The sequence below is a fragment of the Phyllobates terribilis genome, unplaced genomic scaffold (assembly GCF_046119375.1).
Source record: "Phyllobates terribilis strain yellow unplaced genomic scaffold, ASM4611937v1 Scaffold_3__8_contigs__length_932513732, whole genome shotgun sequence".
Lineage (NCBI taxonomy): Eukaryota > Metazoa > Chordata > Amphibia > Anura > Dendrobatidae > Phyllobates > Phyllobates terribilis.
In genome coordinates this window covers 661,932,432-661,957,224 of record NW_027362763.1, presented here as the reverse complement: position 1 = coordinate 661,957,224, position 24,793 = coordinate 661,932,432, and the positions used below count along the sequence as shown (strand labels likewise).

The following is a 24,793-nucleotide window of genomic DNA, read 5'->3' as shown; positions in this document are numbered from 1 at the left end:
TATAACTACTATAATACTGCTCCTATGTACAAGAATATAACTACTATAATACTGCCCCCTATGTACAAGAATATAACTACTATAAAACTGCCCCCTATGTACAAGAATATAACTACTATAATACTACCCCCTATGTACAAGAATATAACTACTATAATACTGCTCCTATGTACAAGAATATAACTACTATAATACTGCATCCTATGTACAAGAATATAACTACTATAATACTGCTCCTATGTACAAGAATATAACTACTATAATACTACCCCCTATGTACAAGAATATAACTACTATAATACTGCTCCTATGTACAAGAATATAACTACTATAATACTGCACCCTATGTACAAGAATATAACTACTATAAAACTGCCCCCTATGTACAAGAATATAACTACTATAATACTACCCCCTATGTACAAGAATATAACTCCTATAATACTGCCCCCTATGTACAAGAATATAACTACTATAATACTGCCTCCTATGTACAAGAATATAACTACTATAATACTGCCCCCTATGTACAAGAATATAACTACTGTAATACTGCCTCCTATGTACAAGAATATAACTACTATAATACTGCTCCTATGTACAAGAATATAACTACTACAATACTGCCCCCTATGTACAAGAATATAACTACTACAACACTGCCCCTATGTACAAGAATATAACTACTATAATACTGCTCCTATGTACAAGAATATAACTACTATAATACTGCTCCTATGTACAAGAATATAACTACTATAATACTGCCACCTATGTACAAGAATATAACTACTATAATACTGCTCCTATGTACAAGAATATAACTACTATAATACTGCTCCTATGTACAAGAATATAACTACTATAATACTGCCCCTATGTACAAGAATATAACTACTATAATACTTCTCCTATGTACAAGAATATAACTACTATAATACTGCCCCCTATATACAAGAATATAACTACTATAATACTGCTCCTATGTACAAGAATATAACTACTATAATACTGCCCCCTATATACAAGAATATAACTACTATAATACTGCCCCCTATGTACAAGAATATAACTACTATAATACTTCTCCTATGTACAAGAATATAACTACTATAATACTGTCTCCTATGTACAAGAATATAACTACTATAATACAGTCCCCTATGTACAAGAATATAACTACTATAATACTGCCCCCTATGTACAAGAATATAACTACTACAACACTGCCCCTATGTACAAGAATATAACTACTATAATACTGCTCCCTATGTACAAGAATATAACTACTATAATACTGCTCCTATGTACAAGAATATAACTACTATAATACTGCCCCTATGTACAAGAATATAACTACTATAATACTGCCCCCAATGTACAAGAATATAACTATTATAATACTGCCCCCTATGTACAAGAATATAACTACTATAATACTGCCCCCTATGTACAAGAATATAACTACTATAATACTGCCCCCTATGTACAAGAATATAACTACAATAATACTGCTCCTATGTACAAGAATATAACTACTATAATACTGACCCTATGTACAAGAATATAACTACTATAATACTGCCCCCTATATACAAGAATATAACTACTATAATACTGCCCCTATGTACAAGAATATAACTACTATAATACTGCCCCCTATGTACAAGAATATAACTACTATAATACTGCCCCTATGTACAAGAATATAACTACTATAATACTGCCCCCTATGTACAAGAATATAACTACTATAATACTGCCCCTATGTACAAGAATATAACTACTATAATACTGCCCTTATGTACAAGAATATAACTACTATAATACTGCCCCTTATGTACAAGAATATAACTACTATAATACTGCCCCTATGTACAAGAATATAACTACTATAATACTGCCCCTATGTACAAGAATATAACTACTATAATACTGCCCCTATGTACAAGAATATAACTACTATAATACTGCTCTTATGTACAAGAATATAACTACTATAATACTGCTCCTATGTACAAGAATATAACTACTATAATACTGCCCCCTATGTACAAGAATATAACTACTATAATACTGCCCCTATGTACAAGAATATAACTACTATAATACTGCCCCCTATGTACAAGAATATAACTACTATAATACTGCCCCTATGTACAAGAATATAACTACTATAATACTGCCCCCTATGTACAAGAATATAACTACTATAATACTGCCCCCAATGTACAAGAATATAACTACTATAATACTGCCCCCTATATACAAGAATATAACTACTATAATACTGCCCCTATGTACAAGAATATAACTACTATAATACTGCCCCTATGTACAAGAATATAACTACTATAATACTGCTCTTATGTACAAGAATATAACTACTATAATACTGCTCCTATGTACAAGAATATAACTACTATAATACTGCCCCCTATGTACAAGAATATAACTACTATAATACTGCCCCTATGTACAAGAATATAACTACTATAATACTGCCCCCTATGTACAAGAATATAACTACTATAATACTGCCCCTATGTACAAGAATATAACTACTATAATACTGCCCCCTATGTACAAGAATATAACTACTATAATACTGCCCCAATGTACAAGAATATAACTACTATAATACTGCCCCCTATGTACAAGAATATAACTACTATAATACTGCCTCTATATACAAGAATATAACTACTATAATCCAGCCCCTATGTACAAGAATATAACTACTATAATACTGCTCCTATGTACAAGAATATAACTACTATAATACTGCTCCTATGTACAAGAATATAACTACTATAATACTGCCCCCTATGTACAAGAATATAACTGCTATAATACTGCTCCTATGTACAAGAATATAACTACTATAATACTGCCTCCTATGTACAAGAATATAACTACTATAATACAGTCCCCTATGTACAAGAATATAACTACTATAATACTGCCCCCTATGTACAAGAATATAACTACTATAATACTTCTCCTATGTACAAGAATATAACTACTATAATACTGCCTCCTATGTACAAGAATATAACTACTATAATACAGTCCCCTATGTACAAGAATATAACTACTATAATACTGCCCCCTATGTACAAGAATATAACTACTACAACACTGCCCCTATGTACAAGAATATAACTACTATAATACTGCCCCTATGTACAAGAATATAACTACTATAATACTGCTCCTATGTACAAGAATATAACTACTATAATACTGCACCTATGTACAAGAATATAACTACTATAATACTGCCCCTATGTACAAGAATATAACTACTATAATACTGCCCCCAATGTACAAGAATATAACTATTATAATACTGCCCCCTATGTACAAGAATATAACTACTATAATACTGCCCCCTATGTACAAGAATATAACTACTATAATACTGCCCCCTATGTACAAGAATATAACTACTATAATACTGCTCCTATGTACAAGAATATAACTACTATAATACTGACTCTATGTACAAGAATATAACTACTATAATACTGCTCCTATGTACAAGAATATAACTACTATAATACTGCTCCTATGTACAAGAATATAACTACTATAATACTGCCCCCTATGTACAAGAATATAACTACTATAATACTGCCCCTATGTACAAGAATATAACTACTATAATACTGCCCCCTATGTACAAGAATATAACTACTATAATACTGCCCCTATGTACAAGAATATAACTACTATAATACTGCCCCCTATGTACAAGAATATAACTACTATAATACTGCCCCCAATGTACAAGAATATAACTACTATAATACTGCCCCCAATGTACAAGAATATAACTACTATAATACTGCTCCTATGTACAAGAATATAAGTACTATAATACTGCCCCCTATGTACAAGAATATAACTACTATAATACTGCCTCCTATGTACAAGAATATAACTACTATAATACAGTCCCCTATGTACAAGAATATAACTACTATAATACTGCTCCCTATGTACAAGAATATAACTACTATAATACTTCTCCTATGTACAAGAATATAACTACTATAATACAGCCTCCTATGTACAAGAATATAACTACTATAATACAGTCCCCTATGTACAAGAATATAACTACTATAATACTGCCCCCTATGTACAAGAATATAACTACTACAACACTGCCCCTATGTACAAGAATATAACTACTATAATACTGCCCCTATGTACAAGAATATAACTACTATAATACTGCTCCTATGTACAAGAATATAACTACTATAATACTGCACCTATGTACAAGAATATAACTACTATAATACTGCCCCTATGTACAAGAATATAACTACTATAATACTGCCCCCAATGTACAAGAATATAACTATTATAATACTGCCCCCTATGTACAAGAATATAACTACTATAATACTGCCCCCTATGTACAAGAATATAACTACTATAATACTGCCCCCTATGTACAAGAATATAACTACTATAATACTGCTCCTATGTACAAGAATATAACTACTATAATACTGACTCTATGTACAAGAATATAACTACTATAATACTGCTCCTATGTACAAGAATATAACTACTATAATACTGCTCCTATGTACAAGAATATAACTACTATAATACTGCCCCCTATGTACAAGAATATAACTACTATAATACTGCCCCTATGTACAAGAATATAACTACTATAATACTGCCCCCTATGTACAAGAATATAACTACTATAATACTGCCCCTATGTACAAGAATATAACTACTATAATACTGCCCCCAATGTACAAGAATATAACTACTATAATACTGCCCCCAATGTACAAGAATATAACTACTATAATACTGCCCCCAATGTACAAGAATATAACTACTATAATACTGCTCCTATGTACAAGAATATAACTACTATAATACTGCCCCCTATGTACAAGAATATAACTACTATAATACTGCCCCTATGTACAAGAATATAACTACTATAATACTGCCCCCTATGTACAAGAATATAACTACTATAATACTGCCCCTATGTACAAGAATATAACTACTATAATACTGCCCCCTATGTACAAGAATATAACTACTATAATACTGCCCCTATGTACAAGAATATAACTACTATAATACTGCCCCCTATGTACAAGAATATAACTACTATAATACTGCCGCTATGTACAAGAATATAACTACAATAATACTGCCCCCTATGTACAAGAATATAACTACTATAATACTGCCCCCTATGTACAAGAATATAACTACTATAATACTGCCCCTATGTACAAGAATATAACTACTATAATACTGCCCCCTATGTACAAGAATATAACTACTATAATACTGCCCCCAATGTACAAGAATATAACTACTATAATACTGCCCCCAATGTACAAGAATATAACTACTATAATACTGCTCCTATGTACAAGAATATAACTACTATAATACTGCCCCCTATGTACAAGAATATAACTACTATAATACTGCCCCCTATGTACAAGAATATAACTACTATAATACTGCCCCTATGTACAAGAATATAACTACTATAATACTGCCCCCTATGTACAAGAATATAACTACTATAATACTGCCGCTATGTACAAGAATATAACTACAATAATACTGCCCCCTATGTACAAGAATATAACTACTATAATACTGCCCCCTATGTACAAGAATATAACTACTATAATACTGCCCCTATGACCAAGAATATAACTACTATAATACTGCCCCCAATGTACAAGAATATAACTACTATAATACTGCCCCCAATGTACAAGAATATAACTACTATAATACTGCCCCCAATGTACAAGAATATAACTACTATAATACTGCTCCTATGTACAAGAGTATAACTACTATAATACTGCCCCCTATGTACAAGAATATAACTACTATAATACTGCCCCCTATGTACAAGAATATAACTACTATAATACTGCCCCCTATGTACAAGAATATAACTACTATAATACTGCCCCTATGTATAAGAATATAACGACTATAATACTGCCCCTATGTACAAGAATATAACGACTATAATACTGCCCCTATGTACAAGAATATAACTACTATAATACTGCCCCCTATGTACAAGAATATAACTACTATAATACTGCTCCTATGTACAAGAATATAACTACTATAATACTGCTCCTATGTACAAGAATATAACTACTATAATACTGCCCCTATGTACAAGAATATAACGACTATAATACTGCCCCTATGTACAAGAATATAACTACTATAATACTGCCCCCTATGTACAAGAATATAACTACTATAAAACTGCCCCCTATGTACAAGAATATAACTACCATAATACTGCCCCCAATGTACAAGAATATAACTACTATAATACTGCCCCCAATGTACAAGAATATAACTACTATAATACTGCCCCCAATGTACAAGAATATAACTACTATAATACTGCCCCCTATGTACAAGAATATAACTACTATAATACTGCCCCCTATGTACAAGAATATAACTACTATAATACTGCCCCCAATGTACAAGAATATAACTACTATAATACTGCCCCTATGTACAAGAATATAACTACTATAATACTGCTCCTATGTACAAGAATATAACTACTATAATGCTGCCCCCTATGTACAAGAATATAACTACTATAATACTGCCCCCTATGTACAAGAATATAACTACTATAATACTGCCCTTATGTACAAGAATATAACTACTATAATACTGCCCTTATGTACAAGAATATAACTACTATAATACTGCCCTTATGTACAAGAATATAACTACTATAATACTGCCCCTATGTACAAGAATATAACTACTATAATACTGCCCCCTATGTACAAGAATATAACTACTATAATACTGCCGCTACGTACAAGAATATAACTACAATAATACTGCCCCCTATGTACAAGAATATAACTACTATAATACTGCCCCCTATGTACAAGAATATAACTACTATAATACTGCCCCTATGTACAAGAATATAACTACTATAATACTGCCCCCAATGTACAAGAATATAACTACTATAATACTGCCCCCAATGTACAAGAATATAACTACTATAATACTGCCCCCAATGTACAAGAATATAACTACTATAATACTGCTCCTATGTACAAGAGTATAACTACTATAATACTGCCCCCTATGTACAAGAATATAACTACTATAATACTGCCCCCTATGTACAAGAATATAACTACTATAATACTGCCCCCTATGTACAAGAATATAACTACTATAATACTGCCCCTATGTATAAGAATATAACGACTATAATACTGCCCCTATGTACAAGAATATAACGACTATAATACTGCCCCTATGTACAAGAATATAACTACTATAATACTGCCCCCTATGTACAAGAATATAACTACTATAATACTGCTCCTATGTACAAGAATATAACTACTATAATACTGCCCCTATGTACAAGAATATAACGACTATAATACTGCCCCTATGTACAAGAATATAACTACTATAATACTGCCCCCTATGTACAAGAATATAACTACTATAAAACTGCCCCTATGTACAAGAATATAACTACTATAATACTGCCCCCAATGTACAAGAATATAACTACTATAATACTGCCCCCAATGTACAAGAATATAACTACTATAATACTGCCCCCTATGTACAAGAATATAACTACTATAATACTGCCCCCAATGTACAAGAATATAACTACTATAATACTGCCCCTATGTACAAGAATATAACTACTATAATACTGCTCCTATGTACAAGAATATAACTACTATAATACTGCCCCTATGTACAAGAATATAACTACTATAATACTGCCCCTATGTACAAGAATATAACTACTATAATACTGCTCCTATGTACAAGAATATAACTACTATAATACTGCCCCTATGTACAAGAATATAACTACTATAATACTGCCCCCAATGTACAAGAATATAACTACTATAATACTGCCCCTATGTACAAGAATATAACTACTATAATGCTGCCCCCTATGTACAAGAATATAACTACTATAATACTGCCCCCTATGTACAAGATTATAACTACTATAATACTGCCCTTATGTACAAGAATATAACTACTATAATACTGCCCTTATGTACAAGAATATAACTATTCCCCTGGTTTATAGTATATAGCGGGTGATTTACGGTCTTGTACAGGCTTTCCTCTTTGTACCGGTGGAGCTTGAGGTGTCAGAATTTGTGAAGTGGCCAAATCTTTTCCAGGAGCTCCAGCTTCTTAATGTGTGCGGAGGGTCCATGAAGCCGTCGTTTATACGTTCCCCCTCCTTACATTCTTGTTGATTTTGGAGACGCTGAGCTACAATTTGCTTTCTTTGGGTTCAACAACTGAAAAATCATCTAGGAATAAATTGTAATTTTTTTTCTTTTTTCATTTCCTTTGACGCGTCCTATTTCGGTTAGTGCACTATTTTTCAGTGATATCTGCTTCTGGGAGACAAGCAGTATGGCTACTTTTACAGGTCAGAAAGCTTTCCTTGCATATTGTGTACCCTTTATATTATCAGTATATTGTGATTCCTCATATGGCCACTAGAGGGTGCTTCCATAACAGCCCTATTAGCCAGCAATGATGTCCTTCTGGACAGGAACGCTCTGCGCCGTCAGCTCGGCATTTCTTGACTCTTATTTGTAATCCTTGCAAAAATGCTATTTATAATAAAGATACTTGTCATTAAATGAGAGCACATTCCTGCTGAATTCCTCCTTGTCCCCGGGTGCTCATATCAAATACTTCACAGGAGGCCCAGCGGGAGACATCATTTGGACTGCCTGGATGTAAAAGACAGTTGTTGAAGCCAGAGACAGTCACTTTGTTGTCAGGGATAAAGCAATGAGCGAGACGCGGATTTAGGGTTCAGGGAGGAAGAGGAATCTGGGAGAGTTATCAAGTTATCATCCAGGAATGAATTGTATCCAGGACTGATACATTGTAACAAACTAAGTGTTACATAAACAATTGTAACAAACACATCTCTACAGCTGTCAACAAGCAGAGACAGTGGAAATCATTGAGCTTTACTGTTAAATAGTGAACATTGTTTCCACGCATTTCTACCACGAAGTCTGCTTGAAGTTACCGGAGTTCTTTACGTGACGTGATGTCATAATAACAGTGGGAGTGATGTCATCGGTGGGAGGAGCTGATCTGGAGCAGTCTTATTTCTCCCCATAGAGGAGCTGCCCGTTATCGATCCTCCACGAACACAAAATATACCTTTCATTACTGAATGTATTATACCCCCTCATGGATCTGCTCACAGCGACGTCTCTTGCATTTTTTGGAGAGGAGTTTCAATTAAAAATAAGATTTAATAAGAATTGAGTCCCATCCAGATAATCCCTTACAAAATCCATGGACAACAAACCCCCGTAAATAAGCGCGGAATTGCGGAGACTCCATGTAGCTGTCAGTATATCCGCCGGCCTAAATGAGCTCCCCCCCTCTCACCTGGCACACCGCAAAGAGGAGAACGCACGCTGATATACCCAGCCGCACCTCGCTCGACCCGACCACTTACTGACTCATGATTGGCTATCAAGACGGAGTCTCGGAATGAAAGAGAAGCCGGAAGTTGTCAAAAAGCACACACACGTGACAGCAACACAGCTCCCGGCAGGGAGCCACCACTAGGGGGAGCTCCCTGTATACAGAGATACATAAGATTCTGTCTGCAGTCACCACTAGGGGGAGCTCCCTGTATACAGAGATACATGATAAGATCCTGTCTGCAGCCACCACTAGGGGGAGCTCCCTGTATACAGAGATACATGATAAGATCCTGTCTGCAGCCACCACTAGGGGGAGCTACCTGTATACAGAGATATATGATAACATCCTGTCTGTAGCCACCACTAGGGGGAGCTCCCTGTATACAGAGATGCATGATAAGATTCTGTCTGCAGCCATCACTAGAGGGAGCTCCCTGTATACAGAGATACATAAGATCCTGTCTGTAGCCACCACTAGGGGGAGCTCTTTGTATACAGAGATACATGATAAGATTCTGTCTGCAGTCACCAATAGGGGGAGCTCCCTGTATACAGAGATACATAAGATTCTGTCTGCAGTCACCACTAGGGGAAGATCACTGTGCAGAGATACATGATAAGATTCTGTCCACAGTCACCACTAGGGGGAGCTCCCTGTATACAGAGATATATGATAAGATCCTGTCTGCAGCCACCACTAGGGGGAGCTCCCTGTATACAGAGATACATGATAAGATTCTGTCTGCAGCCTCCACTAGGGGGAGCTCCCTATATACAGAGATACCTGACAAAATCCTGTCTGTAGCCACCACTAGGGGGAGCTCCCTGAATACATGTTACAGAACTACCACCCATGTTACATTGTAGCCCCCATTCCCTGTGCAGGTTAGGGGTCTTCGTACCTCATTCAGTTTGGACCAGTTAAAAGACTTCAGTGGGTGCGATGGTTGGGGAATGGATTTGTTCCTCATGTTGGTTCCGCAGGTAAAGGAGAGAAGAGGTGGAGGCGGCATGCCCATCCCAAAGAATGGAGGTGCTCCCGGCGGTGGTGGGGGTCCTCCAGGTGGTGGTGGAGGAGGAGGGGCCGGGGGGAAACAGGAGAATGACTGCAGCGGAGGTGGTGGAGGAGGCGGCAGATTCTGCGGTAAAGGCGGTGGAGGAGGCATGGGCCCACCTGGCGGTGGCGGTGGTGGTGGTGGAAGGGGGAAGGATAGAGGACCACCAGTCTGAAAAATAGAGGAAAGCATGAATTATAAATTAATCATAGAAAACAATTACAGATATCATGACTCTAGTCACATCCAAATCTGCAGCCATGTGTTACACTGGTGTGAAAAATCTGCAGCAATGCAATAAATTGTGGGATCAGACCAGGGGGACGGTAACAATAAATGCTGCTTGAGATGTGACTGGAGTGAATTATGATTGCAGCTCTGGGTGTAACTGGAGCTTTTCCAGTTTGGGCATTTTGCAGCTCGCTCACTTCCCTACCGAGTGCTCGCTCAGCTGAGACACCAGCTCCGTCATCTGATCTCGGGCCAGACGCAGCTCCAGCGACTCCTTCTGCAGCTTGTCCTTCATCTTGTTCAGGGTCTTCATCATGTCCTCCTTCTCCTGCGTCTTCGTCTCACACTCCCGTTCTTTCTTCTCCAGTCGGCAGGCAAGTTCCACATGTTCTAGGATGTGATGGGGCAAAAACAGAATTCACATTGTATGTCGGGCAATCTATTCCTGAATCAGGAGGCTCAGGATGAGCAGAACTTAAAGTCGCATCGAGAGTGACAAAGTTATGAAGAAACTTCAGACATTTCTCAGTGACTGGCGAGAGACTGAGCAGAGACTATTATTACAGGGTCTCTCCACCGCTCGCGGCAATGATCATTTAAAGGGGAACACCCACCTTTCCTGAACTTCTCCGCCTGTTCTCGCCATTGCTTGACTTCATTCTCATTCACTAACCTGCACGGAACAAAACCAGTTAATGAGACAAAAAAAGTTCACATTGACAAGAAATTACAAAGTCCTCAACATGGAACAGGTCATAATCAGGGGGAGGCAGGACCCCCGACATCAATCTATAGAAAACAAAAGATCTTTAGAACTTCTGTAGAGCCAAGGAGATCAAGAACCTTTATTGTTTTGGGAGCTAATAAAGTCTGGAACCTTCATAGCACAAGTTAACCCTATATAACTGTTGAGCTCTAGAACCTGTATTGAAGTAATGAACCCTAGAGCCTTCATAAAAGTGACGAAGTCTAGAACCTTCATAGAACTGATGAACTTTCTATAGAACAGGTGGAGTCTAGAACATCTATTGAAGTGTTAAACTCTAGAACCTCTAAAGAACAGATGGAGTCTACAACCTTTATAGAACTGCTGGAGTCTAGAACGGCTACAGAACTGATGAACTCTAGAACATAGAATCAATCAAATCTAGAACTGACTTGCCCTGAATCCTCTCTAGAACTGTGACGCTCTAGACATCCTATTGTTTCTACATTGTAATCAAAGATCTGTCAGCCTGGTGCTGTCATGGGGTCCCCTACATTTTAATGATGTTCCTGACGTTGAAGTTCTCCAGTGCCGTCACGTCGGGATCTTCTCCTTTCTCATCCTGAAGAACGATCTGCTGCAGTATCCGGTCCAGGAGCTGCCACTGCTGCAGGTTGCTGCCGTTACGTTTATCTGTCACCAAGAAGAAAAGAAGCCGAAAATCACATCCAAACACCCAAAGCTATAAACTGAGACCTGGGGGGAGAAGCTCCTCAGTAGCTCTGACCGGCAGCCAATCGGAAGAAGTCACCTGCGCAGTGTGATGCAATGATGGGAGTCGTCCTCCTACATGGGACTAGTCCGGTAGCAGACGCCCGGATACTCACATGGCATCTGTAGACAGTGCTGGAGGATGGACAGTAAGTAGGGGTACCCGTCCGTGTGCTTCAGGCGCTTCTTTATCAACTCAAACATATCGGTTGCGCTTTTCGTGTCAATGTGATCCTGCGGAGAGAGCGAGACGTGAGTGACACGACGGCGAAGTGCCCGTGTCTGACGGCAGATCACATGATCAGACCGCAACCCACCGGCCACACCCAGCCACTCAATAATAATCATTACCTTGTATGAATACCATCAACCTTAGATTGTCACAGTCATTTAAAGGGAAGCTGCCAGCAGGTTTGTGCTATCTAACTAGAGGGCAAGTGTGCCTGATTCCAGGGATGTGCCACTTACTAGGCTGGGTTCCGTAGTTTCAATAATCAGTGCTTTATCAGCAGGAGATTATCACTACAGGACTAGGTCTCATGTGCAGGCTAGTCCAGCTAATCTGGGTAACTCCGCCCCCACCACTGATTGGCAGCTTGATGACAATGTAACATAATGCTGCCAATCAGGAGTGTGGGCGGGGTTATACACAGCTCAGCATTCTGAGCACTGCTACATCTACAGCAGCGAAAACAGGGAGTCTATCAAAACTGCTGCAAGCAGCCCAGTAAGTGGCACATCGCAGGAATCAGGCTCTTGTCCGATGTTATGATGCTCTCAGATTACATAGCAAAAACCTGCCGACACTTCCCCTTTAAAAGGACTGTCCATTCTCACTTCAAGGCAGTTTTCTTGATTAGTACATTGCCTATTATATTAATGTTATCGGCATGCTCTGTGACTGGTGCAGCGGTCATTATATAGGAGGAGGAGGGGAGCTGTGACTTTACATATCTTCTATAGGAAATTGTGTATATGCACTGATATGTGCAGTGAGGAGTGGAGGTGAGCTGTGACATCACCTATTATATTCTATGGGAGTGTCTTGGGGGTATGCTCTGATCTGTGCAGAGGTCTCTGTGCAGTGAGGAGAGGAGGTGAGCTGTGACATCACCTATTATATTCTATTGGAGTGTCTTGTGGGTATGCTCTGATCTGTGCAGAGGTCTCTGTGCAGTGAGGAGTGGAGGTGAGCTGTGACATCACCTATTATATTCTGTAGGAGTGTCTTGTGGGTATGCTCTGATCTGTGCAGAGGCGTCTGTGCAGTGAGGAGTGGAGGTGAGCTGTGACATCACCTATTATATTCTATGGGAGTGTCTTGTGGGTATGCTCTGATCTGTGCAGAGGTCTCTGCAGTGAGGAGAGGAGGTGAGCTGTGACATCACCTATTATATTCTATGGGAGTGTCTTGTGGGTATGCTCTGATCTGTGCAGAGGCCTCTGTGCAGTGAGGAGAGGAGGTGAGCTGTGACATCACCTATTATATTCTATGGGTGTTAGAACCTTGCTGTTAGGTTTTTTTTCCTTTGCTGGTCACATGACCTTGTTGGCCTATTTAATCCTGCTCCGCCCTTCTGGCTTTGCTGGACTTCATTGTATATCTACTTTCTAGCTAGCCTGTGCTCTGTATCTAGCTCTGTTAGTTTGCTTGGTCTACGGACCTCTATGTTCTTTCTATTTTGTTTGTTCGTCTGTCTGCTACTATTTCTGTTAGGAGGTGTCCCATATTCCTCCCAGTCCTTAGTACTTGTAGGGATTCCTTCCCCACATCTATAGGTCTCCGTACAGACTAGATTAGGACTTTAGCAGGTCTGATCGCAGGATCAGGTTCCCTGTTACATCGTAGGGATTCAGCTGAGTCTTATAGTAGGGACAGATCTCCTCTCTTTCCTTAGCTTTGGTAGCAGAACATAACAATGGGAGTGTCTTGTGGGTATGCTCTGATCTGTGCTGAGGTCTCTGTGCAGTGAGGAGAGGAGGTGAGCTGTGACATCACCTATTATATTCTATGGGAGTGTCTTGTGGGTATGCTCTGATCTGTGCAGAGGCCTCTGTGCAGTGAGGAGAGGAGGTGAGCTGTGACATCACCTATTATATTCTATGGGAGTGTCTTGTGGGTATGCTCTGATCTGTGCTGAGGTCTCTGTGCAGTGAGGAGAGGAGGTGAGCTGTGACATCACCTATTATATTCTATGGGAGTGTCTTGTGGGTATGCTCTGATCTGTGCTGAGGTCTCTGTGCAGTGAGGAGAGGAGGTGAGCTGTGACATCACCTGTTTTCTTCTATTGGAGGTTGTTGTGGGCATGCTCTGTTCTATGCAGAGGCCTCTGTGCAGTGAGGAGAGGAGGTGAGCTGTGACATCACCTACTATGAATAGTGAATCCTGTGTTATCTAGATTTCTGTGTTTTCCTGCCTGTAATAATAATGAGATGATTATAGAGAAGTCATCTCCACCGAACATGAAGATACCGATGTAGCGATAGTTGACATGACGCCGCGGCTCACCGCACAGTATAAGTAGCGCGGTATTCTTACAGTATTACAAGACGGAGCAGCAATAAATCTGTCATGTCAATGATTCCTACATCTGTAGTCATTTCTACTCACATCCACTGCCAGGAGATACATTTGGCTACTTGCCCTTCAAGACCTCCTGCAGTCATGTGACCTGGTTTTGTAACTGTCATTTGAGTTCCCACAATGCACTGCAATCTAGAAAATCAGCTCAACAATTCGTGTAAACCCATATATTGTAAAAAGTTACAAAAAAAGGTGGAATCTTCCTTTAAAACTTTAGAATGACTCAGAATAATTCAATTACTCCCTGTTACAAAAAGTGACTAAAAAATATCACTAATATCCCACAGACACAAACACGTAGCCCCCCGCAGCGCGCCCGCGCTCAGCCGCACATTCTCTGGGTTCACTCCCCGGATACCTCAAATATGACTTCAATTAAACTCACACAATGGAAGCTGCGCTAGTGATGACCTCACAATACCTTCTATGACATCACAGCTGACGGTATATAGCCGAGACAGAGGACTGGTAAGATGAGCTACAGACCAGCAGCCGGACAAAGTATTTCATGGCTTCAGTACTTATAAAATACTAGTTCATTATCATAAATATTATTATTATTATTATTATTATGGATAGTTGACTTTTCTTTTGTGCTGAGGATCTTTTCATGTTTTCTTCTCCTCCTTTCACATATAAAGCTGCTGTCAGTCTTTGTGCTGGTTAGTTACCATTGGAATCAGGTAGCCTTTTACCTCCATCCTCAGCCAGACAAGTGACCTCACTTTTATATTTAGTCCTGGAAGTGGATACAATGTATCAGTCTGTAAAATGCTCCATATCAGCAGCTGCACCAATCTGTCTGGGAGTTTGCTACAATGTATCCAGTCTGAGGTCCACAGAGCATTGTGTAGCCTGATATAATGTAACAAACCCTCAGCTTATAGTAGGTCTCGCGCCCCAGTGCCAATGGCGACCTGCGGCCTGCGAAACACCACGTGTCCGACCTGCGGCCTGCGAAACACCACGTGTCCGACCTGCGAAACACCACGTGTCCGACCTGCGGCCGCCCCAGTTGTCTGGGCAAATAAACAAATTAGTAGAGAACCAGGCTGCAATAAAGATAATTGGAAACATGTTGTGTATTAATCCTAATTATTTTCAGCAGACTTCATTAATTCATTACATTCCAGGTTAATGTAGAACAGACGACGTCTAATGAAGGCAACGCAGAAGCTGAGAGACCACCGATCTGTACGATAAACCGGGGGAAGAAGACGAGGACACAGTGACAGAATGGGGGAAAAAGAGGAAAAGTCACATCAAGGGGGAAGAGGAATATCTATCTATTATCTATCTATCTATTATCTATCATCTATCTATTATCTATCTATTATTTATTATCTATCTATTATCTATCTATTATCTATCTATCTATTATCTATTATCTATCTATCTATCTATTATCTATCTATTATTTATTATCTATCTATTATCTATCTATTATCTATCTATCTATTATCTATTATCTATCTATTATCTATCATCTATCTATTATCTATCATCTATCTATTATCTATAATCTATCTATCATCTATTATCTATCTATTATCTATCATCTATCTATTATCTATTATCTATCATCTATCAATCCATCTATTATCTATCTATTATCTATCATCTATCTATTATCTATCATCTATCAATCCATCTATTATCTATCTATTATCTATCTATTATCTATCTACCATCTATCTATTATCTATCATCTATCTATTATCTATTATCTATCTATCATCTATCTATCATCTATCTATTATCTATCTATTATCTATCTATTATCTATCTATCTTCTATCTATCATCTATCTATTATCTATCTATTATCTATCATCTATCAATCCATCTATTATCTATCATCTATCAATCCATCTATCTATCTATCATCTATTATCTATCATCTATCTATTATCTATCTATCTATTATCTATCTATTATCTATCATCTATCTATCATCTATCTATTATCTATCATCTATCAATCCATCTATCTATCTATCATCTATTATCTATCATCTATCTATTATCTATCTATCTATTATCTATCTATTATCTATCATCTATCTATCATCTATCTATTATCTATCATCTATCTATTATCTATCATCTATCTATTATCTATTATCTATCATCTATTATCTATCTATTATCTATCTATCATCTATTATCTATCTATTATCTATCTATCTATTATCTATTATCTATTATCTATCTATCATCTATTATCTATCTATTATCTATCATCTATTATCTATCTATTATCTATCTATTATCTATCATCTATCTATCATCTATCTATTATCTATCATCTATCAATCCATCTATCTATCATCTATTATCTATCATCTATCTATTATCTATCTATCTATCTATTATCTATCTATTATCTATCATCTATCTATCATCTATCTATTATCTATCTATTATCTATCATCTATTATCTATCTGTCTATCTATTATCTATCATCTATCTATCATCTATCTATCTATTATCTATCTATCTATTATCTATTATCTATCTATTATCTATTATCTATCTATTATCTATCTATCATCTATTATCTATCTATTATCTATCATCTATTATCTATCTATTATCTATCTATTATCTATTATCTATCTATTATCTATCTATTATCTATCTATTATCTATCTATCATCTATCTACCATCTATCATCTATCTATTATCTATCATCTATCTATTATCTATCTATTATCTATCTATTATCTATTATCTATCTATTATCTATCATCTATCTATTATCTATCTATCTATCTATTATTTATCTATCATTTATCTATTATCTTTCTATCTATTATGATTTGTACATTCAGCGGCAGACCCGTCCTCAGACGACCATTAATGACCTCGGTGACAGCCGCCGAGGCCGGAGGTACCGGGATTTCCACACACGGTTCAGATTCCATAAATCCAGATTGTTTGAATCTATTTTTTGATCATTTGCAGATCAGTAACGTCTCCATCCTGTGATTTCCAGAATTCCACAACTTTTCCTTCTTAATGTTGCAATTTCAGTGTTGAGGAGGAGAGCATGTATCTATCAGATATCCATCCGCTCATTTATCACTTTATTACATAACTATCTGACCCCACTGGAGCTAAGAAGGAAGAGGGGGATAATAATAATAATCCTATAAGAGTCACCAGCTCCTTTTACTCACGGTGTCAAACCTCTTGGCCAGCTCTACCTCATCTTCATTCCTCACCATCTCAAAGAAGTCCAGATGCCTGGAACAGCAGACAACGAAGGGTTAATCCAATGACGCGTTGTACTGTATACATGTTACAAGGATAGAAACATCATCTCATCACCATCTCTCCTCATTGATTGGATTGTCAGGGGCATAAAAGAAGAAAAAGAGGGAGGGAGGGAGAAAAAAGTATAGAAAGACGAAGGGGGGCAGAAAAGAACGATGCAGGGAGAGGGGAAAAGAAAAGAAAAAGTATAGAAAGACGAAGGGGGGCAGAAAAGAACGATGCAGGGAGAGGAAAAAAGAAAAGAAAAAAGTATAGAAAGACGAAGGGGGGCAGAAAAGAACGATGCAGGGAGAGGAAAAAAGAAAAGAAAAAAGTATAGAAAGACGAAGGGGGGCAGAAAAGAACGATGCAGGGAGAGGAAAAAAGAAAAGAAAAAGTATAGAAAGACGAAGGGGGGCAGAAAAGAACGATGCAGGGAGAGGGGAAAAGAAAAGAAAAAAGTATAGAAAGACGAAGGGGGGCAGAAAAGAACGATGCAGGGAGAGGAAAAAAGAAAAGAAAAAAGTATAGAAAGACGAAGGGGGGCAGAAAAGAACGATGCAGGGAGAGGAAAAAAGCAAAGAAAAAGTATAGAAAGACGAAGGGGGGCAGAAAAGAACGATGCAGGGAGAGGAAAAAAGAAAAGAAAAAAGTATAGAAAGACGAAGGGGGGCAGAAAAGAACGATGCAGGGAGAGGAAAAAAGAAAAGAAAAAAGTATAGAAAGATGAAGGGGGGCAGAAAAGAACGATGCAGGGAGAGGGGAAAAGAAAAGAAAAAAGTATAGAAAGACGAAGGGGGGCAGAAAAGAACGATGCAGGGAGAGGAAAAAAGAAAAGAAAAAAGTATAGAAAGACGAAGGGGGGCAGAAAAGAACGATGCAGGGAGAGGAAAAAAGAAAAGAAAAAAGTATAGAAAGACGAAGGGGGGCAGAAAAGAACGATGCAGGGAGAGGGGAAAAGAAAAGAAAAAAGTATAGAAAGACGAAGGGGGGCAGAAAAGAACGATGCAGGAAGAGGAAAAAAGAAAAGAAAAAAGTATAGAAAGACGAAGGGGGGCAGAAAAGAACGATGCAGGGAGAGGAAAAAAGAAAAGAAAAAAGTATAGAAAGACGAAGGCGGGCAGAAAAGAACGATGCAGGGAGAGGAAAAAAGAAAAGAAAAAAGTATAGAAAGACGAAGGGGGGCAGAAAAGAACGATGCAGGAAGAGGAAAAAAGAAAAGAAAAAAGTATAGAAAGACGAAGGGGGGCAGAAAAGAACGATGCAGGGAGAGGAAAAAAGAAAAGAAAAAAGTATAGAAAGACGAAGGGGGGCAGAAAAGAACGATGCAGGGAGAGGAAAAAAGAAAAGAAAAAAGTATAGAAAGACGAAGGCGGGCAGAAAAGAACGATGCAGGGAGAGGGGAAAAGAAAAGAAAAAAGTATAGAAAGACGAAGGGGGGCAGAAAAGAACGATGCAGGGAGAGGAAAAAAGAAAAGAAAAAAGTATAGAAAGACGAAGGGGGGCAGAAAAGAACGATGCAGGGAGAGGAAAAAAGAAAAGAAAAAAGTATAGAAAGACGAAGGCGGGCAGAAAAGAACGATGCAGGGAGAGGGGAAAAGAAAAGAAAAAAGTATAGAAAGACGAAGGGGGGCAGAAAAGAACGATGCAGGGAGAGGAAAAAAGAAAAGAAAAAAGTATAGAAAGACGAAGGCGGGCAGAAAAGAACGATGCAGGGAGAGGAAAAAAGAAAAGAAAAAAGTATAGAAAGACGAAGGGGGGCAGAAAAGAACGATGCAGGGAGAGGAAAAAAGAAAAGAAAAAAGTATAGAAAGACGAAGGGGGGCAGAAAAGAACGATGCAGGGAGAGGAAAAAAGTATAGAAAGACGAAGGGGGGCAGAAAAGAACGATGCAGGGAGAGGAAAAAAGAAAAGAAAAAAGTATAGAAAGACGAAGGGGGGCAGAAAAGAACGATGCAGGGAGAGGGGAAAAGAAAAGAAAAAAGTATAGAAAGATGAAGGGGGGCAGAAAAGAACGATGCAGGGAGAGGAAAAAAGAAAAGAAAAAAGTATAGAAAGACGAAGGGGGGCAGAAAAGAACGATGCAGGGAGAGGAAAAAAGAAAAGAAAAAAGTATAGAAAGACGAAGGGGGGCAGAAAAGAACGATGCAGGGAGAGGAAAAAAGAAAAGAAAAAAGTATAGAAAGACGAAGGCGGGCAGAAAAGAACGATGCAGGGAGAGGGGAAAAGAAAAGAAAAAAGTATAGAAAGACGAAGGGGGGCAGAAAAGAACGATGCAGGGAGAGGAAAAAAGAAAAGAAAAAAGTATAGAAAGACGAAGGCGGGCAGAAAAGAACGATGCAGGGAGAGGAAAAAAGAAAAGAAAAAAGTATAGAAAGACGAAGGGGGGCAGAAAAGAACGATGCAGGGAGAGGAAAAAAGAAAAGAAAAAAGTATAGAAAGACGAAGGGGGGCAGAAAAGAACGATGCAGGGAGAGGAAAAAAGAAAAGAAAAAAGTATAGAAAGACGAAGGGGGGCAGAAAAGAACGATGCAGGGAGAGGAAAAAAGAAAAGAAAAAAGTATAGAAAGACGAAGGGGGGCAGAAAAGAACGATGCAGGGAGAGGGGAAAAGAAAAGAAAAAAGTATAGAAAGATGAAGGGGGGCAGAAAAGAACGATGCAGGGAGAGGAAAAAAGAAAAGAAAAAAGTATAGAAAGACGAAGGGGGGCAGAAAAGAACGATGCAGGGAGAGGAAAAAAGAAAAGAAAAAAGTATAGAAAGACGAAGGGGGGCAGAAAAGAACGATGCAGGGAGAGGGGAAAAAAGTATAGAAAGACGAAGGGGGCAGAAAAGAACGATGCAGGGAGAGGAAAAAAGAAAAGAAAAAAGTATAGAAAGACGAAGGGGGGCAGAAAAGAACGATGCAGGGAGAGGAAAAAAGAAAAGAAAAAAGTATAGAAAGACGAAGGGGGGCAGAAAAGAACGATGCAGGGAGAGGGGAAAAGAAAAGAAAAAAGTATAGAAAGACGAAGGGGGGCAGAAAAGAACGATGCAGGAAGAGGAAAAAAGAAAAGAAAAAAGTATAGAAAGACGAAGGGGGGCAGAAAAGAACGATGCAGGGAGAGGAAAAAAGTATAGAAAGACGAAGGGGGGCAGAAAAGAACGATGCAGGGAGAGGAAAAAAGAAAAGAAAAAAGTATAGAAAGACGAAGGCGGGCAGAAAAGAACGATGCAGGGAGAGGAAAAAAGAAAAGAAAAAAGTATAGAAAGACGAAGGGGGGCAGAAAAGAACGATGCAGGGAGAGGGGAAAAGAAAAGAAAAAAGTATAGAAAGACGAAGGGGGGCAGAAAAGAACGATGCAGGGAGAGGAAAAAAGAAAAGAAAAAAGTATAGAAAGACGAAGGGGGGCAGAAAAGAACGATGCAGGGAGAGGGGAAAAGAAAAGAAAAAAGTATAGAAAGACGAAGGGGGGCAGAAAAGAACGATGCAGGGAGAGGAAAAAAGAAAAGAAAAAAGTATAGAAAGACGAAGGGGGGCAGAAAAGAACGATGCAGGGAGAGGAAAAAAGAAAAGAAAAAAGTATAGAAAGACGAAGGGGGGCAGAAAAGAACGATGCAGGGAGAGGAAAAAAGAAAAGAAAAAAGTATAGAAAGACGAAGGGGGGCAGAAAAGAACGATGCAGGAAGAGGAAAAAAGAAAAGAAAAAAGTATAGAAAGACGAAGGGGGGCAGAAAAGAACGATGCAGGGAGAGGAAAAAAGAAAAGAAAAAAGTATAGAAAGACGAAGGGGGGCAGAAAAGAACGATGCAGGAAGAGGAAAAAAGAAAAGAAAAAAGTATAGAAAGACGAAGGGGGGCAGAAAAGAACGATGCAGGGACAGGAAAAAAGTATAGAAAGACGAAGGGGGGCAGAAAAGAACGATGCAGGGAGAGGAAAAAAGAAAAGAAAAAAGTATAGAAAGACGAAGGCGGGCAGAAAAGAACGATGCAGGGAGAGGAAAAAAGAAAAGAAAAAAGTATAGAAAGACGAAGGGGGGCAGAAAAGAACGATGCAGGGAGAGGGGAAAAGAAAAGAAAAAAGTATAGAAAGACGAAGGGGGGCAGAAAAGAACGATGCAGGGAGAGGGGAAAAGAAAAGAAAAAAGTACAGAAAGACGAAGGGGGGCAGAAAAGAACGATGCAGGGAGAGGAAAAAAGAAAAGAAAAAAGTATAGAAAGACGAAGGGGGGCAGAAAAGAACGATGCAGGGAGAGGAAAAAAGAAAAGAAAAAAGTATAGAAAGACGAAGGGGGGCAGAAAAGAACGATGCAGGGAGAGGAAAAAAGAAAAGAAAAAAGTATAGAAAGACGAAGGGGGGCAGAAAAGAACGATGCAGGGAGAGGGGAAAAGAAAAGAAAAAAGTATAGAAAGACGAAGGGGGGCAGAAAAGAACGATGCAGGGAGAGGAAAAAAGAAAAGAAAAAGTATAGAAAGACGAAGGGGGACAGAAAAGAACGATGCAGGGAGAGGAAAAAAGAAAAGAAAAAAGTATAGAAAGACGAAGGGGGGCAGAAAAGAACGATGCAGGGAGAGGAAAAAAGAAAAGAAAAAAGTATAGAAAGACGAAGGGGGGCAGAAAAGAACGATGCAGGGAGAGGGGAAAAGAAAAGAAAAAAGTATAGAAAGACGAAGGGGGGCAGAAAAGAACGATGCAGGGAGAGGGGAAAAGAAAAGAAAAAAGTATAGAAAGACGAAGGTGGGCAGAAAAGAACGATGCAGGGAGAGGAAAAAAGAAAAGAAAAAAGTATAGAAAGACGAAGGGGGGCAGAAAAGAACGATGCAGGGAGAGGAAAAAAGAAAAGAAAAAAGTATAGAAAGACGAAGGGGGGCAGAAAAGAACGATGCAGGGAGAGGGAAAAAGAAAAGAAAAAAGTATAGAAAGACGAAGGGGGGCAGAAAAGAACGATGCAGGGAGAGGGAAAAAGAAAAGAAAAAAGTATAGAAAGACGAAGGGGGGCAGAAAAGAACGATGCAGGGAGAGGGGAAAAGAAAAGAAAAAAGTATAGAAAGACGAAGGGGGGCAGAAAAGAACGATGCAGGGAGAGGAAAAAAGAAAAGAAAAAAGTATAGAAAGACGAAGGGGGGCAGAAAAGAACGATGCAGGGAGAGGAAAAAAGAAAAGAAAAAAGTATAGAAAGACGAAGGGGGGCAGAAAAGAACGATGCAGGGAGAGGAAAAAAGAAAAGAAAAAAGTATAGAAAGACGAAGGGGGGCAGAAAAGAACGATGCAGGGAGAGGAAAAAAGAAAAGAAAAAGTATAGAAAGACGAAGGGGGGCAGAAAAGAACGATGCAGGGAGAGGAAAAAAGAAAAGAAAAAAGTATAGAAAGACGAAGGGGGGCAGAAAAGAACGATGCAGGGAGAGGAAAAAAGAAAAGAAAAAAGTATAGAAAGACGAAGGGGGGCAGAAAAGAACGATGCAGGGAGAGGGGAAAAGAAAAGAAAAAAGTATAGAAAGACGAAGGGGGGCAGAAAAGAACGATGCAGGGAGAGGGGAAAAGAAAAGAAAAAGTATAGAAAGACGAAGGTGGGCAGAAAAGAACGATGCAGGGAGAGGAAAAAAGAAAAGAAAAAAGTATAGAAAGACGAAGGGGGGCAGAAAAGAACGATGCAGGGAGAGGAAAAAAGAAAAGAAAAAAGTATAGAAAGACGAAGGGGGGCAGAAAAGAACGATGCAGGGAGAGGGAAAAAGAAAAGAAAAAGTATAGAAAGACGAAGGGGGGCAGAAAAGAACGATGCAGGGAGAGGAAAAAAGAAAAGAAAAAGTATAGAAAGACGAAGGGGGGCAGAAAAGAACGATGCAGGGAGAGGAAAAAAGAAAAGAAAAAAGCGAAGGAAAAGGAAGGATGGAAAGCGAGGTAGGAAAGTAAGGAAAAAAGAAAATGAAGAAAAGAAAGGAAAAGAACAAAAATGAAGGAAGGAAGAAGGGAAAAGGAAGGAAAAAAGGAAGAAAATAATGAAAGGAAGAAAATAATGAAAGGAAGGGAGAGAGAGAGAAAAAAATACAAATGGAATGAGGAAAGAAAAATAAAAGAAGGGAAGAAAAGCACAGGAAGGGAGGAAATAACAAAAAACAAAGGAATAATGTAGGAAGGTAGTGAGAAAGGAAGGAAAAAGAAAGGTTGTGTATGAAGTGAAGAAGAAACAATGAAAGTACTAAAGGAAAAAAGAGGTGACGAATAAGCAGAGAGGAAATAAAATGGTAGAAAAAGACAAAGGGCGAAAAAAATGACGAAGAAAAAGGAGGCAGAATTATGGAGTGAAGTTAGTGGACAAGAAAGAAAAATGGGAGCAAAAGGAAGAATAAGGAAAGGAAAGGGGAGAAGCAGGAAGAATGAAGGAATGGAGAGAAAAAAGGATAAGGAGGAGTAATGGACGGGAATGAAGACTAGATTTCGGGGGTCTCTATACCTGTCCAGGGTGGCGTTTTCATGCTGTCTCAGCTTGTCAATAACTGGCTGGATCCCCAACATCAGGAACTCGTATCTAAGGTGCAGCCGGAATTCTAGATTATCCTTCAAAAGAAAAGCGGAGAGGGTTAAATCTACCAGAAAATAGGGATGAAACAGAAGGAGCCGCGCCCGCAGCCCCCTATGGAGCCACCCGCAGACCCCTACATCACATACC

At 38.6% G+C, this 24,793-nt stretch overlaps 1 protein-coding gene across 8 annotated transcripts in view; it reads right to left on the bottom strand.

Annotated features, from left to right (window-relative positions):
- The window catches only part of DAAM2 (dishevelled associated activator of morphogenesis 2), a 683,500-nt gene that overhangs the window by 289,652 nt on the left and 369,055 nt on the right, over positions 1–24,793 (bottom strand). For all 8 annotated transcript variants that reach the window (XM_073671724.1, XM_073671725.1, XM_073671726.1 and 5 more), the window contains exons 8-14: positions 24,578–24,681; positions 18,072–18,138; positions 12,422–12,539; positions 12,089–12,227; positions 11,443–11,501; positions 11,034–11,218; positions 10,445–10,768 (exon numbers count right to left, since the gene is read on the bottom strand). In XM_073671724.1, the coding sequence (XP_073527825.1) occupies positions 10,445–10,768; positions 11,034–11,218; positions 11,443–11,501; positions 12,089–12,227; positions 12,422–12,539; positions 18,072–18,138; positions 24,578–24,681 (996 nt within the window). The remainder of the gene's footprint in view (positions 1–10,444; positions 10,769–11,033; positions 11,219–11,442; positions 11,502–12,088; positions 12,228–12,421; positions 12,540–18,071; positions 18,139–24,577; positions 24,682–24,793) is intronic.